The sequence below is a fragment of the Siphateles boraxobius genome, unplaced genomic scaffold (genome assembly GCF_051911475.1).
Source record: "Siphateles boraxobius isolate OS27281-9 unplaced genomic scaffold, OSU_SipBor_1 8, whole genome shotgun sequence".
NCBI lineage: Eukaryota > Metazoa > Chordata > Actinopteri > Cypriniformes > Leuciscidae > Siphateles > Siphateles boraxobius.
Window position 1 is genome coordinate 8,185,784 of NW_027509208.1, and position 27,193 is coordinate 8,212,976.

Sequence of the window (27,193 nt, forward strand, 5' to 3'; positions counted from 1 at the left end):
GTTCTGAACAATGTGTGGTAGTCATTGATCATCAGACCTGATGTTTCTAGGACAGGAAACCCAAAGACTCCAAACTCCCAGAGAGTACAGGAGGAAGCAGAGAAAAGAGCTCTGTTCTCTTTTCCTCTGAGATCACTTCAGGCGCTGTGGACTCAGAATGATAACCCCAATACTCCAACCCAAACCTTTTATCTCCCTCACAAACCAAGCAAAGCGGAATAGCTCCCTTACAAATTGCTTTGATCTCAGCATGGATGTCCTTCCAGTTGGAAATCAAATCTATGTATATTTTTGCTAAAAAATAAATTATAAGTACAGACAGGACATTGATGAATTCTCTTTGGTATAACTTGCAAAATGCTCACTTATATTACTCCGATTGCCAAAAATGTATGCATTTATACCCCTTACTGTACCTGTGAAGCATCTTGAGTGAAGACGGCATCAAAGGTAAACATCTTTGGGGCGGTGGCAGAGGTGGAGCGTGTGCAGGTGGGTGGCTCACAAAAGGTCAGCTGTTTCTTATGGCCATCTACCTTGAGAAAGGACATGGATTCTGAGGTGTCTCGTGATCCTTTGGCAGGGCATATCCGCACCATTACTTTCACCTGCAAAGCACACAATTATATACGAATCATAATTATATTATTACATAATTTTATTTGTTACAAGCTTGAATTTGCAGCTATACGGCTATAATTGCAACATCCTAATTGCTAATTCTCGCAGTTACTGAGTGGTTTATAGCAAGAACTCTTGCCAAGAACTCCCCTCATACTGGCAACTTGGAAAGCATGTAATCAGCAGAAGATGAATGCCGATATTCCCAAAGCCCTTCTGTTCCCACAAGGGAACATCCTGCTGTAAAGTGTGGCTGGATTTACAAAACAAACCTGCCATGTTCTGACCAGACACTTCAAATCAAGATGAAACTGATCATCCAAGTATAAATATTAAGGATTGATGATAATAAACATTGATGATAATAAGAAATCTTTCTTGAGCACCAAATTAACATAGAATGATTTCCGTAGGATCATGTGAAATGTCACATTGGAGTAATGGCTGCTGAAAATTCAGCTTTGCCATCACAGGAATAAATTACAGTTTAAACAATAAAACAGAAAATATATTGTTATTGTTATGTTGGCCAATGTTAATTTCCATCTCTAGGGATACTTTTATGCACCAGTGTTATTTTAAGTCTAAGTTAAATGCTTTTGGTTATTACTGTATAAGAAGTCATCTTCCTTATTAAATTAAAAAACTTTATTTAGGGGCCATGTCTGACAAAGTAACATGAACTATCTATAATCACTATGAGACACATGATGGACTTAACACACTAAAGTTCCAGAAGGCAGGGTTACTGAAACTTGCATGCAACATCTATCATTTTTTACAGGCTTAAACACAAGCAAATGAACGATAGCAAAATGAAATAATACATTCCGCACGACTGAGGCGGAGCAGTTTATTATTACACCTACTTAGTGAAGCAATAATGTACTTGACTGTTAGTGTTTAAAGCCTTCTTTTATAGCTCTGCCACTAGGGACACTTTTAGAGTAGACTGCAACAAACAGCCCCTGAAGTTTACAGTCCTTCACTGAGATAAAGTATTCAATTGGCAGACAATATGGATCTCTCCTGATCACACTATGTTCCGTACTCATAGTGACACGTTTGGCATTAATAAAGACTGCTACAGACTAATCTTTCCCTTCCAAGAAATAGATAGAAGATCAGCATCCTTTTAAAGTCACTTCCCTAGGCAAGATAAAACAAGACCAAATTAAAATATAAAACACTTTCACAAGTAAAAAATACTTTTATAACAATAAAACACGTTTACAACTTGTTAAGACGTGTTAGTCAAGAACCACAATTTTCATTTAGCCGGCGTGAGAATCCAGGTTCATTTCCAACATTAAAATTAAAAGTAAAATAAATAAAATAAAATAAGTAATGTAATTGCAAACGAACCTGACAGCAAGTGATCGCCATGTGTTTAAAAAGAACATCTTTGACATTATGATGGAAATTCCTTTTGTGTTTAAAGTTTCAAGAAACTCGTTTTCAATGATACAATTCAAAAACGAATTTTTTTTTGGAAGTTGCAATAAAGATAGAAAAATCAAAAATCAAACAATTCCCTTGAGTGCAAAAGCACCAGTGATTTGTCATTCAGTCATTTCCACATAGATTCACTTCCATTAGCGCTGCCTTCCCACAATCACCTGTTCCTCTCTACTTGCCATCTTCTAAGCACTTTGAAATTTCTTTCCTTCAAAAATAAAGAAAATGAGAGTGTCCATACCCATTTCCTTCAAAAGTGCCTCAAAATCAGCAGGCAACACTCTTCAACTCAGTGGGTCTTATTAGCAATCATTTCACTGTCACTGTCTTGATAAACCTCATTAAAAACTTGCAGCTGCCTTTGGTTTGACTTTAGAAAACTTTAAATTGCCTATTGAGCACATTTTCTAATGCTGTGTATGCACAATGCAACAACACGATCAGGTGCACAATTAAGGGAACCAAAATGATTTATTTACAGTCTTCCAACTATAATGGATATGATGATGTAATAAACTCGAGAGATTTTGAGGAACAAGTCAGGTGACCTCACTGTTCTTAATGAGCGAATCACCTCCCTGCAGACATGACGTCATAATTAACCAGTACCACCTGCTGGTGTTTATGAGTCAGCAGTCTATTATAGCTTCTAATGCTAAGAACACACATTATATTCTTACTTTCCCACAGAGAAGTAATCTTAAACCAGACTCTAATGGGCCCCATCTCTTTGAATTTATATAGAGTGCATCACCTGTGCTGGAGGAGGGTCATACATGGGTCAGTGCAATCTTCCTTGTCTTTTTAGTCCTCCAGGAGGTGTTAAGGAAAGGAATGAGTTTGTTACCCAAAATAGCAGCAACATGTTGAGATGCTCATGATGCTCTAGAGAGTCCCATGAGAGAATATATATGGAACTGTCAGTTACATGGCAAGATACAGCAGCATATGTACAAATGTATCAGTCAGTCAAAAAGACATGACCTCAGCTCATTATGGTTAGCAGGTTAATATTAAGCAGATGCTCTTTATACAAAGTGACTCAAAGTACACTAATTGGGTAACAGTTCCCCTGGAGCGACCTGAGATTAAGTGCTTTGCCTAATGGGTACCAGTGTGCTTTAGCATTACAGTGAATATAGTAACTGTCCAGACGCTGAGAGTTATGGTGTTTTAATAGGCAAAACAAATGGTCAACTCAACCCTGTATTGTCTGTGAGACTACATGAGGGAGATATAGGAATTCATAATATATTGGCACCATAACGCTCGTTGGCGTTGGCCTATATTAGAAATGTTTAACATTTTATTGGGATTGGTTGATATTTAATACTTTTTTTTACATTTAGATTACGTTTGCTGTCATCTATTGCTCACTTAAAGTAAAATTTTTGTTTAAAAACACTGTTAAATGTAATCTTAAGCAAATCTCAAAAATAAAATGAATTTTCATACTGTACATTAAATTTGTTGGTATATAAATTGGGATGTCTAAAATTCACATGTAAAATTTCAAACAATTAATTTTAGTTTTAAGTGTTTTATCTTTTATAAATTCAGACAATTTGAATACTGTGCTTTCCTAAGGAAGATTAGCTTTATTAGTTTAATCTACTTCACTGTAATGCTCACAAACAGACGAGTTTTGATACTAAAATTCAGCATTGATACTAAACAACCAGCATTGGGCAGCAGGGATGTCAGTTTGCTTATCGTATCCCTGCTATCTTGAAACTTACTTATTTTCTATTTCCTTACAATCCCAAAAAACATTTGTTGATTGTCTTTCATAAACTTATAGGGAATCATCTAACACAATAATCCAGATGACAAAAACTAATGTTCATAGTTCTGATATTCAAATAATCCAAGAATGAGAAATCCAGAAATTGCCACTGGACTATCATAAGCATTTCTATACTCAGACTGTCCAGCACTAATAAACAGCCCTATTCTGAGAGAGCAATATGTCTTTTATCCAAATGCCCCTTGATGTCATTCTTTGACACTTCTGTTTTCATACATTGCTTTTCCCACTCCCACGGCCTCTCAGTCACTTGCAGCGAGGAATGCTGTCTGGCATTCTAAAGGAGCTTCTTGGAATTCCAACAGCCTGGGAATCAGGACAACTGGGCCAACCCATGCTGTCACACACAGTCTGCTTTGATGGTAACCCGAGAACAAGCCAAATCGATAAACCCACTGAGAATTCTTGAGCAGAGGGCAGGCAGAGGTTTACACATGATGTCATTATAATAAAGAAGAAACATTATTTCTGCAATTATGAAGTATAAGCTTTCATGTTAACATGGCTTTACTTATTATTCACTTTGAGATTACAATAATTTTGACAAAATGTCTGGATCATTTTTTATAAATCAAAAAGCCTCTGAAGAACTGGTATAGTTGAAAGATGACTTTACTGTACCTTTCCCATCCCGGGGCTGTCCTTAGCCTTTGACCCTGCCCTGAGGAGACATGGGGGTACAGGTGGGGGCGAGAGCTGCAGGGCAGAGCTGAAGCCATCAGTGTAGAAGAACGGCTCTTCTGGGTCAGGTGGGGAAGGAGGAAGCGGCTGAGGCTTCTTACGTTTGGAGAGGTTCAGCTTCTGGGCAGCCCTAGGAAAGAGCAGCAAACAAAAAGTTAGGTCAAGGAGTCATGTCCAGAAGCCTCTTTCTGCATTAGCCCTGCATTGCTATACAGCTCCATATCTGTCCTCCAAAGATGAGTTCTCATGATATACCATGCAATACCATGCAATGTGTTTCCAACAGATTGTGGAGCGCCCTTTTCCATATAGAAATGATTTAAACACCTTTGAGATGAATTGGAACAGTGAGTCAGACTCCATCACCCAATAGCAGTTCCTGACCTCACTGTGTAAAAGTGCATCCATGTTCCAACATCTAGAAAGCCTTTTTATAGAGGAGCAAAACCTTTTAGGAAGGACACGAGATTGAAAAGGAAGTGTTCAACAAGCACATATTGGTGTGGTGTTAGGCTGTCCAAGTGCTTTTGGTCATACATGTGTGGTAATGGTAAAAAGATGCAGGCTACCTAAAGCTGTGTGTTTTCCAGCTCACATTCATGTCTTTATGCCTGCTAGCATGAGGCTGAAGGGCTTGAGTAGAAAAGATTGAGCTCATTAAATGCCTCACTCTCCCTCACATCCTCTCTCTCTCTTCCTCCAGCTCCTTCACCACAGCCTCTTCAGGGGTGAAAAATCACACAGAACACTGTGTAATTACAGTCTCCATGAAGGACACAAAAGGAGGCCCCCACAGGAAAAGTGTATGTGCTATGCATTATAAGGTGTGAGTGGATGTGTGTGCAAACACACATAAATTACAGAAAGAAATTATCACCGAGCATCATCATCTATGTGTTTAAATAGGGAAGAAAGCACTATTAAGTTAGCATTTTGGGGTAAATGGAAAAAAATTAATACCAATAAATATACCATGACAGCCGTAAAACTTTGCATATATCCTCCTGTGACCCAGGAATAGACTTTTGTCTACTGTAGTGGACATTATATTTTACTAAATATTTAAAACACAGTTTTACGTCAGGATGTCCTGTGAAGAGCACATTCAGGGCTTTTCAGAGATTTCAAATGTTTAGAGGTTTCAACATGACAACAACTTTTGCTTGGTCTTTAAAAATGACTGACATTAATTTAGTGATCAAATTTAGCACTCTTATGGAAATATGATAATATTTTGTAATTATCATTTAAATCTGACTCATTTTAAAATTGTTTGTCATAAGTCAACATCTCAGGAAAATGGGGTTTCTAATCAAAATATGACTGTATGTTGCATAACAGGGAATTGGTTTCATACATGTCCACTACCAGGACTTAAATCATGTTTATCAGGCATTTTGGGCGACAAAACAAGCGAATGGGAAAATAACTGATATAAAAATATTCCTATGAAATATTAGATATTATTATGAAAATGTTGCCAATTATTACTCTCATTATTACACTTCTTCTTTAACACATGTTGCCCCAAGAACACATTAATATGCAAATTAGATACATTATATTGAATGGGACTACCAGTCATTTTACATATTGCATAAAGTAAAATAGTAAATCAATTTATTCAGTTATATCTTTCATAACATAGTTGAGAATCATCTTTATACAAACCTAAAATTCAATTCGTAAAAGAAAAAAAAATTCATTGTTTTTGCCTATACATGCGATTTTATGTATTTTTTTTCTTTTCTTTTTTTTTAAGTCCTGGTGTCCACAACAGTGGACATAGCATATAGCAAACATAATTTTTCAAAAAAAGTTTTCTTCCTCCATTCGTTTATTATGCTCTAAACAATGTAATGACATAGAAAAAATACTAAATTAAAATGATTAATAATCTAGAAATGAACAAATGAAAATATTTTTTGTAAAAAAAAAAAATTAAAAAATCACAATATTAATAAATAAATAAATATTTTCTCACCAAAGCCAGTATTTATTCTCAATTGGCACTTGTGTTAATTTTAAACCTTGGGTGTGAATGAGGCAGAGACACTGAGAGTGAAAAAGGAGAGCTTGTAATAGGGGGCATAAGAGGTCGGGAAAAAATACTTGAGTGAGAGGAGGAGGGTTTTATTAATATTAAACCCATATGGAGACAAAGCCTCTTTTTTGCCTCCTCTTCCACACAGCTCACCTATTCACACACACACACACACACACACACACACACACACACACACACACACACACACACGCGCGCGTGCACACACACACACACACACACACACACACACACACACACACACACACACACACACACACACACACACACACACACACACACACACACACACACACACACACACACACACACACACACACACACAGCACACACAGCGCCTCCTCTAACATAAAGAGGAGACCCACGCCCACATGTAGGGCAGAGAGCCGCATTCACAGCGTCTGGCTGCACGACAAATGCTTTACAAGCTCCTTATGAAGCACAACACAGTGACACACACAAAAGATTGAGATATACGTCAGAAGCGAACAGAGGTGAGTGGCCAGAGTGGGAGAAAAGTAGCATGGTAGAGTGAACGCCGATACGCTAGGCTGGGCTTTATCCAGATGCACCCACCTGTTAAATCTCCCTTTTCTGCCCAGCAGTGAGCAGTCTCGCTCTGGATATGCTATCGCTGCCAGTTTTACTGCAGGTGAGGTTTTAGGGTTGCAACTGAGAGAAAACCAATGCACTGTGGTTACTAAAGCACTTTTACAACCTTACTGATGCATACTTAGGTCTTGAACAATGAAGCAACACATTAGAGGGATTCTGTCATAATTTACCCACCCTCCTGTCATTCCAAACCTATGTGAATTTCTTTCTTAGAATTTAAAAAAATACTTTGGAAAATATCTCAGTGTTGTTTTGGCAATACAGTGAAATTCACTGGGGTTCAGTGTTGTTTTGGCACAGAGAAAAGCAATTGAAGCATTCTCAAATAAATGTTCTTTTGTGTTTTGCAGAAGAAAGAAGGTCATACAGGTTTAAAAAGACAGAAACCCTGGGAATCAAACCCACATCCTTGGGCCAGTTAAACTGCACAACACATGTAACGGTAACCGAACAACTCAAAAGAGTCCATTATACTTACAGTTCTCTCCAATCCATTATCTCAGTTCAGAGGTCATACCAGCACAGCAGTGAGAAAAGCAGCCTTTTAACTTGTTCATTCCAGATCCTGGTAAGAGCACTCCACGGCTCCCGGCACATGTGAGAGCAAGGCGGGGCGGGTGCTGAAGGCGTGCTGGAGACGGGGGGCTAGAGGTGTCTGCTGGAGGACGGGGCAATGTGATTACTATCACTGTCATCGGGGGTCCATTTCATGCAAATTCCTAGACGAGGAAGTGGGTACAGGTGCGACGAAATGAGAGTAGCCAGTAGCAGATGTCAGAAACGCTCATGATGACCCCCAAAACTTTTCTGCGGAACAGACGGGTAGGTAGCGCTCCTGCAGTGAAGCATTTTCCGCCACACACTATTTCCACAGAGCGCGTCACCAATGGCTGACTTCTCAAAGTTTAGCTCTTCCATTCACCTGTCGGAAACTGATGTGTTCGTAACCCAAAACCGATCAACTTTTCATCTTTCTCTTCCACTTCCCTCCAAGGTTGCCCTGACTTCACATCTGCATCGAGGCTGGGTGGGGGCACATCGTTCCTCTCTGCTGCGCTCCTTTCCTCCACTCTTTTGCGTTCCTCTCTGCCACTAGCCCATTGACAGAACTCCCAGGGAAGACAGAGGAAAAAGGCAAATCCCCTGGGATGAGGGGAAAAAAAGAGTCGATTCCTGCTTCTGCTGTTGCTGGGAAACCCTGGCAAAAGTCCAACGGTCCTCTCCGTCTACTCTTCGCGTGTCTCCCTCAATCTAGTGAGTCGCTCTCACCTTCTCCCTCTCGCTTTGCTGCACTCGCTCTCTTCCTCTCCTCTCCTCTCCTCAGCCCAGCCCCCTTTCCATTCCCCTCCCAGACACAGTGTCAGTACACAGCTGCTGTGCAAAGCGCCACTGATAGGCAGCATGATTCACACACACTTGTCTGTGCACGCACACACACACATTCTCTCTTTCAATCACACAAACACTCATCGCTGACGTGCAAAGCATGCACTTTCACACACACTGGCATGAATACTTCATGAGTGCCAAGGAGCCCCCTTTCCTCATTCTGCTGGACTTCAAAGAGACTGGGCTAGTGTGTGTGAAAAAGAAGCAAGGAAACAGTATAATAAGTGTCTTCCTGCTCTTACACGTGTCAATCCGTTTCCTATTATTTACATAACAAAAAGAGACCAAAGATCTTAGATGAAACCTATTACAGATGATATTGTGACAATTGTGTGAAAATCTGTAATCTATTCTGTAATTCTAAATCCATTTTTGCCATTCAGTGAAGCCAATGGGGTCCGAGACAACATTGGACCCCATTGACTTTCATTGTATGGAAAAGAAAAACAAAACAAAACAGAGATATTTTTTTAAAATATCTTCTTTTGTGTCCCACCGAAGTAATAAAATCATATAGATTTGGAATGAAATGAGGGTGACTGAATTGTTGTTTTTGGGTGAACTGTTCTTTTTAGGAAGGCGATTAGCAGAATACAAATAAGGGCTGGTTAGATGGTTAGATGGATGGATGGCAGCACTGATGGATAAATCAATGGCGCAAGATAAAACAAACAGGTGTGCTGCAAGATGTTAATGAGGACATTAGCCCGCAAGCAAAGCTACAGACCTCCACTGGTTCACTAATAGTCAGAAAACAATGCTGTTAACTATTAACTATCCAGGCCCAGCCTTTAGGTGCTTGGGGAAAATAAGAGTGCCAATTAACATGTAATATTTATGTGTGTGTGTGTGTTTGTGTGTGTGTGTGTGTGTGTGCGTGCGTGTGTGTGTGTGTGTGTGATGATGAATTGGTGAATGAGGTGGACTGAAAGAAGAGAGATCTTCTGTTCCAGCAAAAAGTATGACATATGGCCATGCAGGACTTAGTCTGATAGCTTTCTCCAATAGTAGATTCACCTGCTCTGAGTCTCCCTCAGCAATATGTAATATGGCCATTGGTCAAGCTGACAATGCAATAATAACTCTGTGTTTGTAGGTGGGTGAGAGTTTGTTTCAGTGCCTCTCCAAATTTGAATCTCTACAAAAAAAAAAAGTATTGATCTTGCCAGTTTTTGAGTTTTAAAAAAGGACTCAAAATCCAGCCTTTTTTTGACTTATCTTTTAAAAAGCAACAAAGATGTGACAAAATGTTTAAATGTCAACTGCAGCCCATTTAATTCCCATAATTTGATTTATATGCATGTAAAGAAGAATATTCAAAAGGCAAAAAAGATGAACACTTCAGAAATCATTCGAATACGCTGGTTTGGTGCTCAGGAATCATTTTTATCCGTGTTGAAAACAGTGGTGCTGCTTAATATTTTTGTGGAAACTGTGAAAGTCAAAAGAACAGCATTTTTTTTTAAATAGAAATCTTTTGTTCTATTATACATCTTTACTGCCACTTTTGATCACTTCTTCTGAATAAAAGTATTAATTTAATTTCTTTCTTAACTGACCCCTAACTTTTTAACAGTAGAGTACATGTATTAAAATAGTAAAAAAATTAAAAAAAAGGTCAATTTTGAGTGGCTTCTTGCCCACTGGAGTCTCGTCAATGTACGTTAAGCAAAAGCCAACTATGCAACCTGGTCATTACCTGAAACAGCCTTTAAGTTACTTAAGGACAATTTGTCACCAACCTCTATAATCCCCTTACAGCCTGTCTTGAAGCTCATTATGTGACTAGACATATAACACATCTTCATTTCCCCCAATTCATTCCTCTTCTTTTATTCTCTTCGCTTCAGTTTCCTTGGATCAGTCAACTGATCAAGAAAATCCTAAGCAAACCATTGCAGCAGCAGATCAATATAAAACTCTGAACACTGAAGGTGTAAAGCAGTCACAGGTTTCTGTAGCTGAAAAAGAAGCCTTGTTGACCCTCAGTCTGAGTGGGAAAATCAAGCTTTTTGCTATGAGTTATATTTCAAATACCAAATTCTGTCATGAATCTCTAGATGGGACAGGCTGATGGTGCCTTAACGAAAACCTGATGATATTTACATTGTTAACTACATGGCACAAAATGATTGGTTCCCGTTGCATCTGCAGCCAATGAACTTGCTGCTTAACATTTAAATATCAGGTTAGCGTTCACCAAAGCAGTTTACAGCGTGCTTTCAAAGTTCCTCTGAGACCCTTCACCTTCCCCAGCTCCACCTGTATATATCTGCTATGGGTAATTTTATTACGCAGCACATTGGTGTATGTATTGGCAGTAGCAAGTCCCATATTTACTCTGCATGCAGCAGCGTCAGCAGCAATAATATATAATAACACCAATAATAAACAGCAGCAGCGTAGCAGATGTATTCCACCAAAACCAAAAACATTAACATTGTCATATCCATTACTATGCTAAAAATCTTTGGAGTTGTCATGATAGATATATAACAAATTCCCACACTGAATCGATAAAAGGCAAGTTGACATTGGAAAGAAGTTTCAAATGACTTTAAGAATTTGGGCAGTTGAAAAGCTGCTGTTAAACTGAAGATTACTGCTGAAGACCTCCAGCAAAGATGACCCTAGCTCTACAAATTAAAACAGAACAATTTAAATATAGCATCACAGACAATCAGTTATCTTTGTCTTAGTTGCACTTTCGTGGACTTTTAGGTTGTATTCATTAGTTCCTGCTATCCTTTGTTTGGTCTCACCGCCACTTATGAGTTGTCATGAGGATTCATTGAATCATCACAGGTGTTTGTATTTAAGTTGCAGTCTTTCAGTTCTCATTTGTCCGGCAACATCAATGCATAGATTACCTTCTGTGTGGAATATTAAAGCCTTTTACCTCTGATCTTCATCTTCCTGTGATTTAACCCAGTTATGACATATAGACATTTAATCACTGGCTGATTATTAATTAAATACTTTTTATACAAAGTGACCTTACATTCCTGAGATAATTATTTTATGTTATAGCCATTTACAAAATATTTTATTTAAATAAATAAAAAATGACAATAAAATAAAACAAACATTTTAAATGCTACAGGTAAAATATTAACTAAGTTTTTATTAGTCGACAAAAAAGGTAATCCCAAGATTAGTTAGGATTAGGTAATCCCAACATTAGTTAACAAAGGGCGCTGTGTTTGCTGCTCAAGTTACACCAGAGGCCAGTCTCGAGAGACTGGTACCCTTAGTAGTATTTCTGGCAGAGTGGAAAAGCCTTCCAAAAATATCTCAGTGGGTTCTGCACACAGTAAAAAAGGGTTATACTATCCAATTCAGGTGTCGTCCACCAAAATTCAGAGGGGTTCTGCCCACAGTGGTGGGCCCCGAGCAGGCTCTGGTAATGGAACAAGAGGTAAAAGCACTCCTTCAAAAGGGGGCTATAGAACGGGTTCCTCCTCCCAGGTTGGAGTCAGGTTTTTACAGACGATATTTCATCGTTCCAAAGAAGGATGGGGGGTTGCGTCCAATTTTAGATCTGCGCCTGTTGAATCGCTCGGTAGGGAAGCTAAAATTCAAGATGCTCACTATCAAGCAGATCGTGTCACAAATCAGATCCGAGGACTGGTTTGTCACGATAGATCTGAAGGACGCGTACTTCCATATTTCCGTCCTTCCACAACACAGGAAGTTCCTGAGGTTCGCCTTCGGGGGCGAGGCGTACCAGTACAAGGTTCTTCCATTTGGCCTAGCTTTATCTCCCCGCACTTTCACGAAATGCATGGATGCAGCTTTAGCGCCCCTGAGGTTTCAGGGCATTCGTATCCTCAATTACATCGATGATTGGTTGATTTTAGCTCAGACAGAGCAGATGCCGGTTCAGCATCGAGATGTTGTTCTCGCTCATATGAGAAAGTTGGGGTTGAGACTGAACGCAAAGAAAAGTGTATTATCTCCTTCTCAGAAGACCACTTTTCTGGGTGTCGTTTGGGATTCGATCTCGATGCGGGCGCGACTTTCTCCAACACACACCGCTTCGATTCTTTCAGCTATGAAACAAGTAAAGCTAGGCCAGCTACTCACTGTAAAACAGTTTCAGAGACTGTTGGGTCTGATGGCAGCAGCGTCCAACGTTATACCTTGCGGCCTGTTGTACATGAGACCACTGCAGTGGTGGCTCCAGACCAAGGGATTCTCCCCGAGGGGAAATCCCCTCCGCACGATCAAAGTCACGCGTCGCAGGGTGGGGGGCGGTCATGAGTGGTCGTCCAGCCCAAGGTCTGTGGCAGGACCATCATCTATCATGGCATATAAATTGTCTAGAGATGTTGGCGGTGTTCCAAGCTTTGAAACACTTCCTAGCAGACCTCAGAGGTCATCATGTGTTAGTTCAGTCCCCGAGGTGGTGGAGCTCCTTTGGTTGAGTTTCGGTCTTGCCGAGGTGGACCTATTCTCTTCCAAGCAGACAACTCACTGTCATCTGTGGTTCTCCATCAGTCAGCCAGCCCCTCTGGGTTTGGACGCTCTGGTACAGCTGTGGCCGAGGTCACGTCTGTATGCTTTTCCCCCGGTTGCTCTGCTACCAGGAGTTCTGGAGAGGGTTCACCGGGACAGGGTCAGCCTACTTCTAGTAGACCCGTTCTGGCCGGCCCGAGTATGGTTCGCGGACCTAATATCTCTTCTGGACGGCTCTCCTTTGGAGATTCCGATCAGGAGGGATCTACTCTCTCAGGAGGGCGGTACGATATTTCAACCCCGCCCAGAGTTGTGGAAACTGTGGGCTTGGCCTCTGAGGGGGCCCAGCTCATAGAATCTGGTCTCTCAACTGAGGTTGTTGAGACCATCCTTCACTCCAGAGCTCCGTCCACGAGAAAGTTATATGCCCTGAAGTGGAAACTTTTCACTTCTTGGTGTGCAGAACACCGGCAGGACCCAGTTAACGGCCCAGTGGGTGCAGTGCTGGAGTTTCTGCAGGAGCTTTTCTCTGCAGGGTTATCCCCCTCCACACTAAAGGTGTATGTGACGGCACTAGCTGCTTACCATGTCCCTTTCAGTGGAGTTTCTCTTGTCAGACACCCACTTATAACTCGCTTCCTTCGTGGCACTTGGAGGCTGAGGCCTGCAGTTCGTACGAGGGTGCCGACTTGGGATTTGGCCATTGTACTAGAGGGCCTTTCTTTGGCCCCCTTTGAACCTATTGAGGAAGTTTCTGAGAAATTTCTCACATATAAAACTCTTTTTCTGCTTGCAATCAAAAGAGAATCGGAGATTTGCAGGCCCTGTCGGTTGCACCCTCGTACCTGGAGTTTTCGCCTGGTATGGTTAAGGCTTTTCTATACCCTAGACCAGGTTATGTCCCTAAGGTCCCTACTAATGCTGTCAGACCTACAGTGCTGCAGGCTTTCTATCCTCCTCCTTTTGTGTCATCAGATCAGGAGAAACTTAACCTTCTCTGCCCGGTTAGGGCGTTTGACGCTTACGTCCACAGAGCTGCCCTGTGGAGGATATCAGAACAGTTATTTGTGTGCTTTGGACCACCCAGGAAAGGGTGTCCCGCGTCTAAACAGAGAATGAGCAAGTGGGTGGTTGAGGCCATCTCACTTGCTTATGAGTCGGCAGGTCAGCCTTCACCTTTAGCTGTACGAGCCCACTCTACTAGGAGTGTGGCTGCTTCTAAAGCATTGTTGTCAGGAGTATCACTAAGTGATGTTTGTGATGCGGCTGGGTGGTCCTCACCGCATATATTTGTTAAGTTCTATGAATTGGACTTAAGTTCCACTCCTGGGGCGCAGGTGCTCTCGTCCTCTGTGCACTAGTTCCCACATGACGGTCATTTGCTCCTATGGCGACGTGGGTATTGGCGTTCCCACAGCTTGACGCAGCTCGAGTTCCCTTGAAAGGGAACGTCTCGGTTACGTATGTAACCCTAGTTCCCTGATAGGGAACGAGACGCTGCGTCGTTTTGCCATACTCCCAGCATGCCCGTTAGTGCTTCCTTCAGGCCTATCAGAAGCTGTCGCGCTTGTGTTTTGGGGGTGCTTTATAGTTTCCTGGTCGATGACGTCACCCGCCTATGACGTTCCGTCTCTCCATTGGACTGATTCCATACGTGCTTCATGACGCACACACGCAGAGGCGTTCCCACAGCTTGAAGCAGCGTCTCGTTCCCTATCAGGGAACTAGGGTTACATACGTAACCGAGACGTTTTTTTTTAAAATTAAATTAAACAAAAAAAACAACAACAACTGAAAAACCAACATGGTATCTCTAACTCTTTGTATTCCTACAATTTACAATATGTTGGTGGCATTGGAATTTAACATAAGCCTCCACAGTGTTTGGTATTCCCTCACAATGCATTTGTGACTGAACAAGGCTAATCCGCTATGGTGTTTCTTTCCTTTAAATCTCAGTGAATATGCTCGAAATATACTGAAAACAAAAGTCCTCCTCAGTCATGGCATGCAGGTTCTCTTTCATTTCAACAATATTCCCTTGGTTGGAATCAGCATGAAGCCACTGATTCATATATGAAACACCATTGAGAGGCTTCAATGCCTATGGCTAGAAAAAGATCAGCTTAAAGGGCACTGGGGCTCAATAATTGCTGTGAAATCTAAATGGTGTACCCAAAACACCACGACATCACTCAACACCTTCTACTTCTTCCCGGCACCTGTGTTACCTGCTGAGACACCATGTTCTCACTCATTCAGCTCTTTGTCTTACGTAATGTTGTATGCAGTGCTTGAAGTGGGGGGAAAAAAGTGCCGGTACTCTCTTGCATTGGCAAATCATAAAATTTGAGATTTCTGTCCCACTTTATATTAAGTGGCTTTATTTTAAGTGGCAACAAAATTATTTATTAACAACACAAATGTATTTAAACAAGTTAAGTGTGTGTGTGTGTGTGTGTGTGTGTGTGTGTGTGTGTGTGTGTGTGTGTGTGTGTGTGTGTGTGTGTGTGTGTGTGTGTGTGTGTGTGTGTGTGTGTGTGTGTGTGTGTGTGTGTGTGTGTGTGTGTGTGTGTGTGAGAGACTGTTGCTTCACCTTTTTTGTACCAAAGGCTTGAATTAAACATTCCCTCCATTCTCTTGACAGCTTCAGTCTCCTCTCTGTCTGGGCAGCAAGTGACAGGATAATGCTACATGTTCTGCAGCCCAGTTTGTTATCTTTAAAAACGAGCCAACTGTTTGTGGACCAAAAATACATAATTAGGTCCTTTGATCAACAGTCAGGCCATTCATGTGTTTCGTTACTCACGTTATTGTTGACGTTGGTGTCATTGACAAAGGTAACGTTGAGGTTGGTAGCTGCAGACTCCTCATTAACGCGAGCTGTTCCGCTCACATCAACGTTAACGTTAGTTTTAAGCTCATGAATCGTACCCGATGTTTCTGGTTGGACTTGGACCTCTGTTGACGTGTCTGGCTCTGGCACACGCGCTCTTTTAGTACCTTTCTGAAGCCAGGCTAACATAACGATTTACAAACTCGACACACTTCTTTTTAGTTTCTAGGTTGTCAATTTCAGCAGTGAAAAATCTGTTTACGTTCAGGCAGAAGCCACAGGCATCAGACAGCTTTTTCGAACCAGCATCCGTTGAGAAGCGAACTTCTGATAGGGTAGGCAGACTGCTTGCCTTTACATGATTCATCAAGATCTGAAGTAAGTCACGTAGTGCCCTCTGGGTAGTGTAGTTTATGTGACGTTAGGTCATTACCAATCTCTCTGACACTGACGCATTTTCTGTCAGTACGCAAGCGGTACACAGTGGTACGCAAGAAAAAGTGCAGGTACGCTTAAGAGTAAAATGTAGAAGTGCCAGTACTGCGTACCGGTGAGTACTGCCCCACTCCGAGCACTGGTTGTATGGCAGCTGCTTTGAGCTCTTGTCATTATAGACTTCTGCTTCAAGAATTGTGCGCTGCGACCTTGTCCTGAGGTACATGAGAACCTTTGTCATGTAGTGCCAGGGGGCATTACCTGCACAAATTATGGGGCAGCTCTTTAACACAATGCTTGCACATCTGGGTTTTTTGGTGACTATTAGCACATACTTATTTTGATTCAGCCTGGCAGAACATATTCTGACTCTGTTTGCTGGCAGAGGATGAATACAACAAAGATAAAGTAGAAGCCACTAGAAACCGATTCCTATCTAACATTTTAATTTAATATTGTAGCTAACAACAGGTTGAGCTGTTGGAGACGTCAGGAGCTGCCGGGGCTCAGCTGCTTCAAGGACATGGCAGCTCTACTGATCGAAACCCTGAATCCCCCCTGTTTTCCCCTTAGACATAATATGGAGAAGGGGGAGTTCAGTCTGTGGGGTGGAGGCACAACCCCCTTTCAATTTCAAAGGAATACTGCCCGACTGGAAAACATCAAATAGTCCAGCTCAGAGACTCAAGGATCGGCACTGTCAATATCTGCCTGCCGTGTAACCTTTATTGTTTATCTTCCCCTCTTTTTCTACCCTTTTGAATGACAATGAATAGCTACAGTATGCATGAAAAAACCTCTTGAAAGGAGGTTCAAATGAGGAAGAAGAGGTGGTTAAAAATGGAAAGCAGGTAATCTCTAGTGATCTTATTAGCATTCATCTATGATGGCATGGGGTGTGAAATGAGAGAGGCAAGATTAAGGGGATGCCTCAAAATCATTAGAGGGCATAAAAAGTGGGAGAAATAAAACAGAACCCTAAATAAGGTCAGAGTGTTGTTTATTTTAAAGGGATTACTGAAAGAAAATTGTCCATTTTGACAATTGTCCAAGTTACATTTTGGACCCTATTGAATTACATTGTGTGAACAAATTTTTTTTTTACATATCTTCTTTTATATTCCACAGAAGAAAGACAGACATACAGGTTTGGAACATTAGCCTGAGGCTGGGTCAGAGATGGCGCCGGTGTGTATGGCCTGCCGTCCGTTGCCTGTGATATTTGCCCGTCTCTTTATTTTAATGTAGCAGCGCCTCTTACATGTGGGGTCCCTCAAGGATCTATTCTTGCTCCGATTTTATTTATCCAAATATATTTGCCCTTGGGACCAAATAACATGGGTATAGATACTCTGATGGCTTGTATAGCGGAGGTAAAGGCCTGGATGTCCCTAAATTTTCTTCATCGAAATGAAGGTAAAACTGAGGTTATAGTTTTTGAACCATCAGAAGCTACTAGCTCCCTCTGTTTAAATTGTGACCTTTTGTCTGAATAACTTCATGTCTGAAACCATTAGTGAAGAATTTGGGGCGTGGTTTTCGATAGTGCTCTCAAATTGGATAAACAGATTAATACGGTTGTCAAATCCAGTTTTTTTCATCTCAGAGTCCTAGCTAAAGTTAAACAATTTCTTTCTTTTAAGGACTTTGAAAGGGTGATTCATGCTTTTATCTCGACAAGACTCGACTACTGTAATTCTCTGTACCTTGGCATTAACCAAGCAACTCTTAACCGTCTGCAAATGGTGGAGAATGCAGCTGCTAGGCTCCTTACCGGTGTGCGTAAACAAAAGCACATTACCCCAATTCTGAAATCTCTGCATTGGCTCTAAATCCGTTACAGAATTGATTTTAAAGTCTTAATGCTGTTTTTTTAAATCTATGAATGGTCTGGCTCCTGTTTACATCTCTGAATTATTATCCATTCACAATCCTGGATGGTCTCTTAGGTCATCCAACCAGAGACTGTTAAATGTTCCTCGGGCTAGATTGAAAACAAGAGGAGATCGAGCTTTTTCTGTTGCTGCACCAAAACTTTGGAACAGTACCTGTTTTTATTAGAACTGCCACTACACTGCTTGAGTTTAAAACAAAACTCAAAACGTCCCGGGTTACGTATGTAACCCTAGTTCCCCGAAGGGACGGACGCTGCGTGTAAGGGAGTGGGAACGCCCTCCAGCGTAACGCGTCTGAAGCATGAATGAAATCAGTCAATGTAGAGATGGAGCGTCATAGCGAGTGACGTCATCGACCAGGAAGCTATAAATATCCCCTGAGCACACAATACGCCAGCTTAAAGTTACTGAAGCAAGCGACCCAAGGGGATGCCGGGAGTATGGCAGGACACGCAGCGTCCGTCCCTTCGGGGAACTAGGGTTACATACGTAACCCGGGACGTTCCCCTTCAGGGACTACCGCTGCGTGTAATCGCAGTGGGAACGCAATACCCACATCCCCATACGACCAAATCCCCGTCGTGTGTCATTAGGAGACACAAACCGACGAGAGAACCTGAGCCCCGGTAGTGGAGCTAAGATCAAGGGAATAACATCTAACGAAAGTGTGCGGTGAGGACCAGCCTGCCGCATCACAAACGTCCTGAAGAGAAGCTCCTGAAAGAAGAGCTGTAGAGGCAGCCATACTCCTGGTGGAATGAGCCCTTACAGCCAAAGGTGAAGGCCGATGGGCCGAACCGTAAGCAAGCGAGATGGCCTCGACCACCCACTTGCTCATCCTTTGCTTAGATGCCGGACACCCTTTCTTAGGTGACCCAAAACAGACAAACAGTTGTTCCGATCTCCTCCACAGGGCAGCTCTGTGGACATAAGCATCTAAAGCCCTAACGGGGCACAGCAAATGAAGTCACTTCTGGTCTGACGTCAGAAAAGGCGGAGGACAGAAAACCTGCAGAACTATAGGTCTAACAAAAGTAGTTGGCACCTTAGGAACATAACCTGGTCTCGGACAGAGAAAGGCCTTAACCATACCAGGAGCAAATTCCAGGCACGAGGGAGCCACCGAAAGTGCTTGAATATCTCTAATTATTTTTAGAGATGAGATAGCGAGAAGAAGGATAGTCTTTAGCGTAAGAAACTTTTCCGAAACTTCCTCGATGGGCTCGAAAGGAGCTAGGGAGAGACCTTCTAAGACGATGGCCAGATCCCAAGCTGGTACCCTCGTGCGAACTGCAGGCCTCAGCCTCAAGGCGCCACGAAGGAAGCGAGATATAAGTGGGTGTCTCCCGAGAGAATCTCCGCTCGAAGGGGCGTGGTAAGCAGCTAAGGCCGCCACGCACACCTTCAGTGTGTAGTGGGATAACCCTGTGGAGAGACGGTCCTGCAGGAAATCCAGCACTGTACCAACCGGGCAGTTAACTGGGTCCTGCTGGCGCTCTCCACACCAAGAGGTGAAAAGTTTCCACCTCGCGGCATATGACTTCCTCGTGGCGGGAGCTCTGGATTGGAGGATGGTCTCAACGACCTCAGTCGAGAGACCAGAATCTATGAGCTGGGCCCCCTCAGAGGCCAAGCCCACAGCCTCCATAGTTCTGGGCGGGGGTGAAGGATCGACCCACTCGCCGGAGAGAGTAGATCTCTCCTGATCGGTATCTCCAGGGGAGAGCCGTCGAGGAGAGACACTAGGTCCGCAAACCATACTCGGGCCGGCCAGAACGGGGCTATTAGCAGAAGACTGAGCCCGTCCCGGCGAACCCTCTCCAGAACTCCCGGGAGCAAAACGATCGGGGGAAAAGCGTACAAACGTGACCTCGGCCACAGATGTACCATCGCGTCCAACCCCAGTGGGGCTGGCAGGCTGAGAGAGAACCACAGTGGACAGTGTGTTGTCTCTCGGGAAGCAAATAGGTCTACCTCGGCACGACCAAAATGTTCCCATAGGAGCTCCACCACCTCGGGGTGAAGACTCCATTCCCCGGGCCTCGGCCCTTGCCTCGACAGGATGTCTGCCCCCTGATTTAAATACCCCGGGAGATAAATAGCTCTCAGAGAAAGAATTTTCCCCTGGGACCATAGAAGGATCTGACGTGCCAGTTTGTAAAGTGGGCGAGAACGTAGACCCCCCTGATGGTTGATATAAGAGACCACCAATGTGTTGTCTGACCGGACAAGAACATGGTTGCCCCTTAGGTCTGGGAGGAAATGTTTCAGAGCCTGAAACACTGCCAACATCTCTAGACAATTTATGTGCCATAGACGGTGACGGTCCTCCCACAGACCCTGAGCTGGGCGACCAATCATGATCGCCCCCCACCCCGTGAGAGAGGCATCTGTCGTTAGCATAACGCGACGACAAGGAGCTCCCAACACAGGGCCTTGGGACAGAAACCGAGGATCTTTCCACATAACCGGGGCGCGATGACACCGTCGCGAACTCATGATCATGCGAAGCGGATTTCCCCTCGGGGAGAATCCCCTGGTTCTGAGCCACCACTGTAACGGTCTCATGTGCAGGAGGCCAAAAGGTATCACGTTGGACGCAGCTGCCATGAGACCTAACAGTCTCTGGAACTGTTTGACAGTGGATGACTGGCCTAGCTTGACCTGATCTACTGCGGCGAGAATCGAAGCAACACGAGCAGGTGACAACTGTGCCTGCATCGTCGTCGAATCCCACACTACACCGAGAAGTGTGGTTCTCTGTAATGGAGAAAGAACACTCTTCTTGGCGTTGCGCCTCAACCCCAACCTCTTGATGTGAGCAAGAACGACATCTCGATGCCGAACTGCCTGTTGTTCTGATTGAGCTAGAATTAACCAATCGTCTATATAGTTCAGAATACGGATGCCCTGCAGCCTCAGCGGGGCTATAGCCGCATCCATACACTTCGTGAATGTGCGGGGTGACAGTGCTAGGCCGAACGGAAGAACCTGTTATTGGTAAGCTTCGCCCCCGAAAGCGAACCTCAGGAACTTCCTGTGTTGAGGTAGGATAGATACGTGGAAGTAAGCGTCCTTTAGATCTATCGTGACGAACCAGTCCTCGGATCTGATTTGACACGATCTGCTTGAGAGTGAGCATCTTGAATTTGAGCTTCCCTACAGCGCGATTTAAGAGACGCAGATCTAGAAAGGGACGCAGCCCTCCATCTTTTTTCGGAAAGATGAAGAACTGGCTGTAGTTTCCTAACTCCCTGCTGGGTGGAGGAACCCGCTCTATAGCTCCTTTCGCCAGGAACTCTACTAAGGGAACCAGCCTCTCGAGGCTGGCCTCTGGATGAACATCCCGAGTGACAGACACAGCGCCCTGTAACGTACTGGCAGGGAACAGCTGGTCTGGGCACTCCACAACCCTCCTCGGAGGGGGCGAGCGTCCCTCGGGAAATCACTCGCCGAGTCTTTCTACGCCCTGTATAGGCAGGGTTAGTAGAGCAGACCCCTGAGGGCATCGGGAAAGACAGGGCACCGTGTTTTTGTGCAGTGAACTCAAGTCTTCCACGATGGGGACCACCCTCAGAGTCCTGACGTTCAGCAAGTCAGGATTTTTTCGACGCGGCCTTCTTGGCGATAATGACTGTCCTCAGATCAGCCCTACCCCGAGAAGGTCGCGCCGGAGAGCGCCCCGCCTCGTCCCTCCAGTTTCTCTGCGGGGGGGCACGAGACGCGACACTCCGTTTCTGCTGCGCTCTTTTTGAAGTACTCGGCGGCTGGGACTGCCCTCGCTCAGCAGCCCCAGCGACACGCACTTTAAGGGGCATAAATTTCTGAAAAGCAGCCGCCTGTTTCTTCTCTTCCTGGAACCTCTCCGTGACAGAGTGAAGAGCGTCACCGAAGAGGCCCGCAGGCGAAACTGGAGCATTTAAAAGGAGAGTCTTATCTTTCTCCTTCATAGAGGTCTGACTCAACCACAAGTGTCTCTCTGTGGCCACCATGCCATAGACCGGCCGATAGATTTAGCGGTCTCCTTGGTGGCCCGGAGAGTGAGATCAGCAGTCTGCCTGAACTCATTAATCATATCCACAGAAATTTCACCCCCCTCACAAGCATCTTTAAGCAGGTCAGCCTGATAAGCCTGTATAATGGCCATAGTGTGTAGACATGCAGCCGCCTGACCCGCCACCGAGTAAGCCTTCCCACTAACACAGAAGTATTTTTTAGTGGCTTAGAGGGCAGAGCCGGTGCTTTAAGTGAAGATGACGAAGCAGGAGAGAGATAGCTGGAGAGCGTCTCCTCTGCCTTCGGCATGGTCACGTACCCTGAAGCTTTTGCACCAAAAATGTTTCCATAAGCATTAGACTGGTTAGTATAAATTCTATTTGAAACAGGTCTAACCCAGGTCTTTGAAACCTCAGAGTGAAGATCTGGGAAGAATGGTAAGCACCGGCGAGAAAGCTGAGGACGTGCAGACAGAAGTCTATCATCTAATTGGCTTTCATTTCTAGACTCCTGCCTATCAGTTGGCCACTTTTTTTTTTTCCGCAATATTTTTTTTTTTAGCCCGAGATAACACATCTATCAGCCCCTCTTCAGCAGTATGCTGGAGTGACGAGTCAGTTTCTTCTGATGCAAAACTTTCGACATCGAGCTCCTCAGAACTGGATCTAAGTTCGACATCATGTGCCTCGACCCGGGCAGAAGCAACCGCCGCAGCGCGTGCTTCCAGAGCCGGGTGAGAGGCACTAGATCTCGCTGGAGATAGCTGAGATAGGGCGGAGCCCGTCTCAACGTCGCCAGTGAGATCCATCTGCGAGCCCCAAGACAAGCGCCGCCGCTCTGGCTCAACAGAAGCGGGACCCGAGCCTCGGGGAGCTCGCAGCAAACCACTCTCCTCGAAGAGCGATCACCGCGAGCGCAGAGTTCTCAAGGGAAAACGCTCGCAATGCTCACAATCGACCCCCTCGAGAGCCGACTGGGCATGCTGCAATCCCAAACAAGCAACACACAGCTGATGTGTATCCCCACCCGTGATGTATCGTGTACAGGGGGAAACACACTTTCTATATTGCTCGCTCGTCACTTTGACACTCATATTGGTTTTTATATATATATATATATATATATATATATATATAGTGAGAAACTCCTGTCTAAACAGACAAACACAATCGCTAGATTTCAGACACACACAGAGCTTGCTGAAGTAACAAAAAGCTGGCGTATTGTGTGCTCAGGGGATATTTATAGCTTCCTTGTCGATGACGTCACTCGCTATGACGCTCCATCTCTCCATTGACTGATTTCATTCATGCTTCAGACGGGTTACGCTGGAGGGCGTTCCCACTGCGATTACACGCAGCGGTAGTCCCTGAAGGGGAACCTATCTTTTCTCTTCGGCTTATAATTGTAACTGATTTGTATGGTGTCTGGTCTGTTCTGTGTTCTGTCCTGTAATTTGTTGTACATGGTGTTAACATGCTGACGATGTCCGACACAGTGTACAGCAGAACAGCACCTTGGTCAACAATTGTTGTTTTTAGTGGCGCTATATAAATAAAGTTGAGTTGAGTTGAGTAGATTTTGTCAGAATTGTCTCTCTTTTTTTGTGAACCATATACCTTTAACAACAAATTGTGTCTTCAGACTAAACTGACACATATTAAGCACTGCTATTTTTAGGCAATAAAAATATAAGTACTTCTTAATATAGTTATTCAATATCTAATTATATTTCTTCAGAATGTGTTGTCCTTTATGTTTGTCCTGTTTTCCATCCAAATAAAAAAAATCAGAATCGATTCACCATGTTATTTCAAAATGGCCGCCCCCATACAGGGTCATTCCGTGTCAACTCAACCAGAGATCCCGGCAATAAAAAAAATAAAAAAAACATATAGGGGTTTTAATATTAGGACACCAAAAGAAATGTTTATTAAAAACCAAACTATACAATGATGTTTAGATTTCTTTAATGTTTTTTCGAGTTGCATGCAAAAAATAAGTGCTTTTTCTCATTTTTTTAACTGTCACCATTGGCATACAATGCAACAAAGATTGCTAAAGTCAACAAATTTAACTAATAGACCTACCAATCTCTGTAAAAAATAAAATAATGATGCTGCCATCTTTCTAAAATAATTTTTACCCCCCTGAAATTTGGCTCCATATCTCAGCTGAAAATTGTCATTTTTACCCCCTCGACAAAATAGTGAATTACTCAATAGATATACATCCATTACCTTCAATATTTTGGCTTTCATCACTATTTATGTTTGTCTTTCTTCAGAAAAAAATATTAACAAATTCAAAAATTTGAGGGGGGAAGTTTCCGAAATGTGGTTGATTTGACATGGAATGAGTAAAAGGGAGTGTACCTTTAAATAAAACAAAACTCTACTTGATGAAGTACAGGAAGGTTCTGCCAGGTAAAACTTCATATAGCATTATATTTATGATTCTTGAAATACTTTTCTCTCCAATATGGTTTTCCCCTTTGCCCACATGCCTATACATACAAATACACACACACATCTGTGTGAGTACAGCGCTGACAGGCAGCGTTAGTGCTCAAAGCACCTGAGAATATTCTCTCTGTAAATAGCATTTTAAACAGACTTCATGTCATGAGCTACTTACTGTGCCGGAACGAGGGATGAGGAAGGAGTGAGGGAGCAAGACAAAACACGGCTGGAGGAACAAGGATGACAGGGAGTGATTGTAGAGAGAATTGAGCGAATGAGAAACAAAAATAGAGTGATGGGGGAAAAGAGAGAGAGAGAGAATGCAAGGTCTTTCTTATCAGGCTTTTACAATTACTTATTCAGCTCCATCTCTCTGCCAACAAACTGGGTCATGGGCTGAAACTTTGGCACAGAATAATCAACACAGTCAGCAAGACCGGGGACATGGCTGTATGCCAAACAACAACAAAACACACTCAACCTGAGAAACAAAAGCCACCACATGACCTGCACACAGATACTCTATACACAACCCCCTCATCAGTAACATGATGAGACACAATGATAATGATTTAGTAATGCTAAATCCCAGCAAACAGTCCGAGCAGAGTTTCTGTTCTGATAGTAGTGGACAGCACTGAAAAACTATTTGCTAAATGCTAATAATAAAATACAACTAACCACATAATCAAGCATCATGAGGGAGAAAACTCTTCCCATAGCATTTGCTATTAATGTCAAAGGCCACAATGTTACATTATTTTACTGCTAATTCATCTGTTAATTGGAAGAACTTTGCAACTACATGTCAACTAACTCTCATTAGAGTATTAGTAGACTGCCTTCTAAATAACTGCTAACTCTTTATTGTGATGGTCCCCCAACAGACATTCTACTGACTAATAACTTTGCAACTATATGTCAACTTAGTCTTACCCTAACATAACCCTACCACTCTCTACTAACTCTACTAACCAATACTCTACCAACAATCTAATGAGAGTTAGTTAACATGTAGGTGCAACTTTACTTACCATTCAGTTAGTGACGTTCGACGTTACGTCATACTGACATATTGGGGTCTCGCCTGAGAGCCCAGTACGTCAAGTATCGACGTAACGTCTCCGTTCCTTTCTTCTTTTCTTAAAAGGTTCTTGAAAGTTCACTTGGCTCAAAAAACAGATTATAAGTATAATGCAAAGTGATAAACAAAACAGAAAGAATGAGAAGTGTGGAGACTAGTAGTAAACAATGTCAGTTCATACTACAGACGTTTTGTATTTATACTGCTATGCTGCAGTAAGTCTTGTTACACTGGATTTTGTGTTGAAGCTCCAATGCACCGTCACAAAAAATTTACATATAAGCTTTTGCTTTTAGGAAGTTTTGCTGGCTATAACTTTTCGTAACCACGATAAGCTGACACATTAGTGCATATAGTATCACAGAGAGAGAGGGTATTGTCAAACCTAAAAGCTTTTGTTAAAAGCAGGTTACAGAACTTGTTAAAAGCAGAAATGCGTGTTCAGCCACATCAGTTACATGATGCATTCCCAACCCCTGCATTCATTACGAGCACTTTCATTCAATGCAAACAGGTGTGGTCTCTGTTGTTCCCTGACGATTATGCATTTCAGCACAGCAGTCTGCAGGACAATAATGCGAAGCATGACTTCAGCAGATAATAGACACTCAGCGTGCCGATGAAAGCCCATGGAAAAGCACATGAGAGAGCCCCTCAGTCACAAAGCAACATCAAAGCCGGGGAGAGACGGTCCCCATCTACGGCATGGAGAAGCCACTCTGCTTTTATCTGTAAATCTTTAAAGGCGAAATTACAGCTGGCCTTCAGTCGTAAAAACCCACTTGTTCCTGGTACTTGCTTTTTGCAAACCTCTGCACAATTCAGCATCATGCATGATGTGAAGTATATCACACACAATAAATGACACATATATGTTTGCTATAAAACATATCACTGATCTGCTTTATCCAGTCATGATCCTTTAAGGTCACAGGCTGCTGATTGCAAGAGATAAGTGTAAAAATCCCTCCATCACAAAAGCTGAGTGTTTACCTCTTCTTCAAGGTTATGCTGCGCTATATCAGAAAATAAAAAAAAACAACATTATACCTGAAACCTCCAAGGCAAATCTGTGAGTGAGAATGTGTATCTAAATCTGTTCTTCCACCCCCTCTGGCATGTTTACTAGACTGAGACTTTTGAACAGATGAGAGGAAGGGATTCTGTCATAACAATCCTCCTTGATCTTTATCTGTAAGGGAAACAACTGGGGTTAAAGGTCACAGAAGCTGCAGTGTGCCTCTCCAGTGGGCTCTCTTGCTACATTGAAAACCTTGATTCGCACAGACACAAGGGCTGGGTGGCCCAATAGGAGCTTATTAGGAAAATGGTATGCTCTATATGGGTCATTCTCAAAAATGTTGAATTTCCGACGAAATGAATAAAATGGT

At 43.0% G+C, this 27,193-nt stretch overlaps 1 protein-coding gene across 2 annotated transcripts in view; it reads right to left on the reverse strand.

Annotated features, from left to right (window-relative positions):
- The window catches only part of kif26aa (kinesin family member 26Aa), a 119,790-nt gene that overhangs the window by 26,326 nt on the left and 66,271 nt on the right, over window positions 1-27,193 (reverse strand). The window contains exons 1-3 of one of the 2 annotated variants that reach the window (XM_077219439.1): window positions 7,726-8,554; window positions 4,508-4,697; window positions 417-608 (exon numbers count right to left, since the gene is read on the reverse strand). In XM_077219439.1, the coding sequence (XP_077075554.1) occupies window positions 417-608; window positions 4,508-4,697; window positions 7,726-7,742 (399 nt within the window). In that variant the 5' untranslated portion in view covers window positions 7,743-8,554. Of the gene's footprint in view, window positions 1-416; window positions 609-4,507; window positions 4,698-7,725; window positions 8,555-27,193 lie in introns of those variants that run through there. The other variant, XM_077219438.1, reaches the window with a different exon arrangement.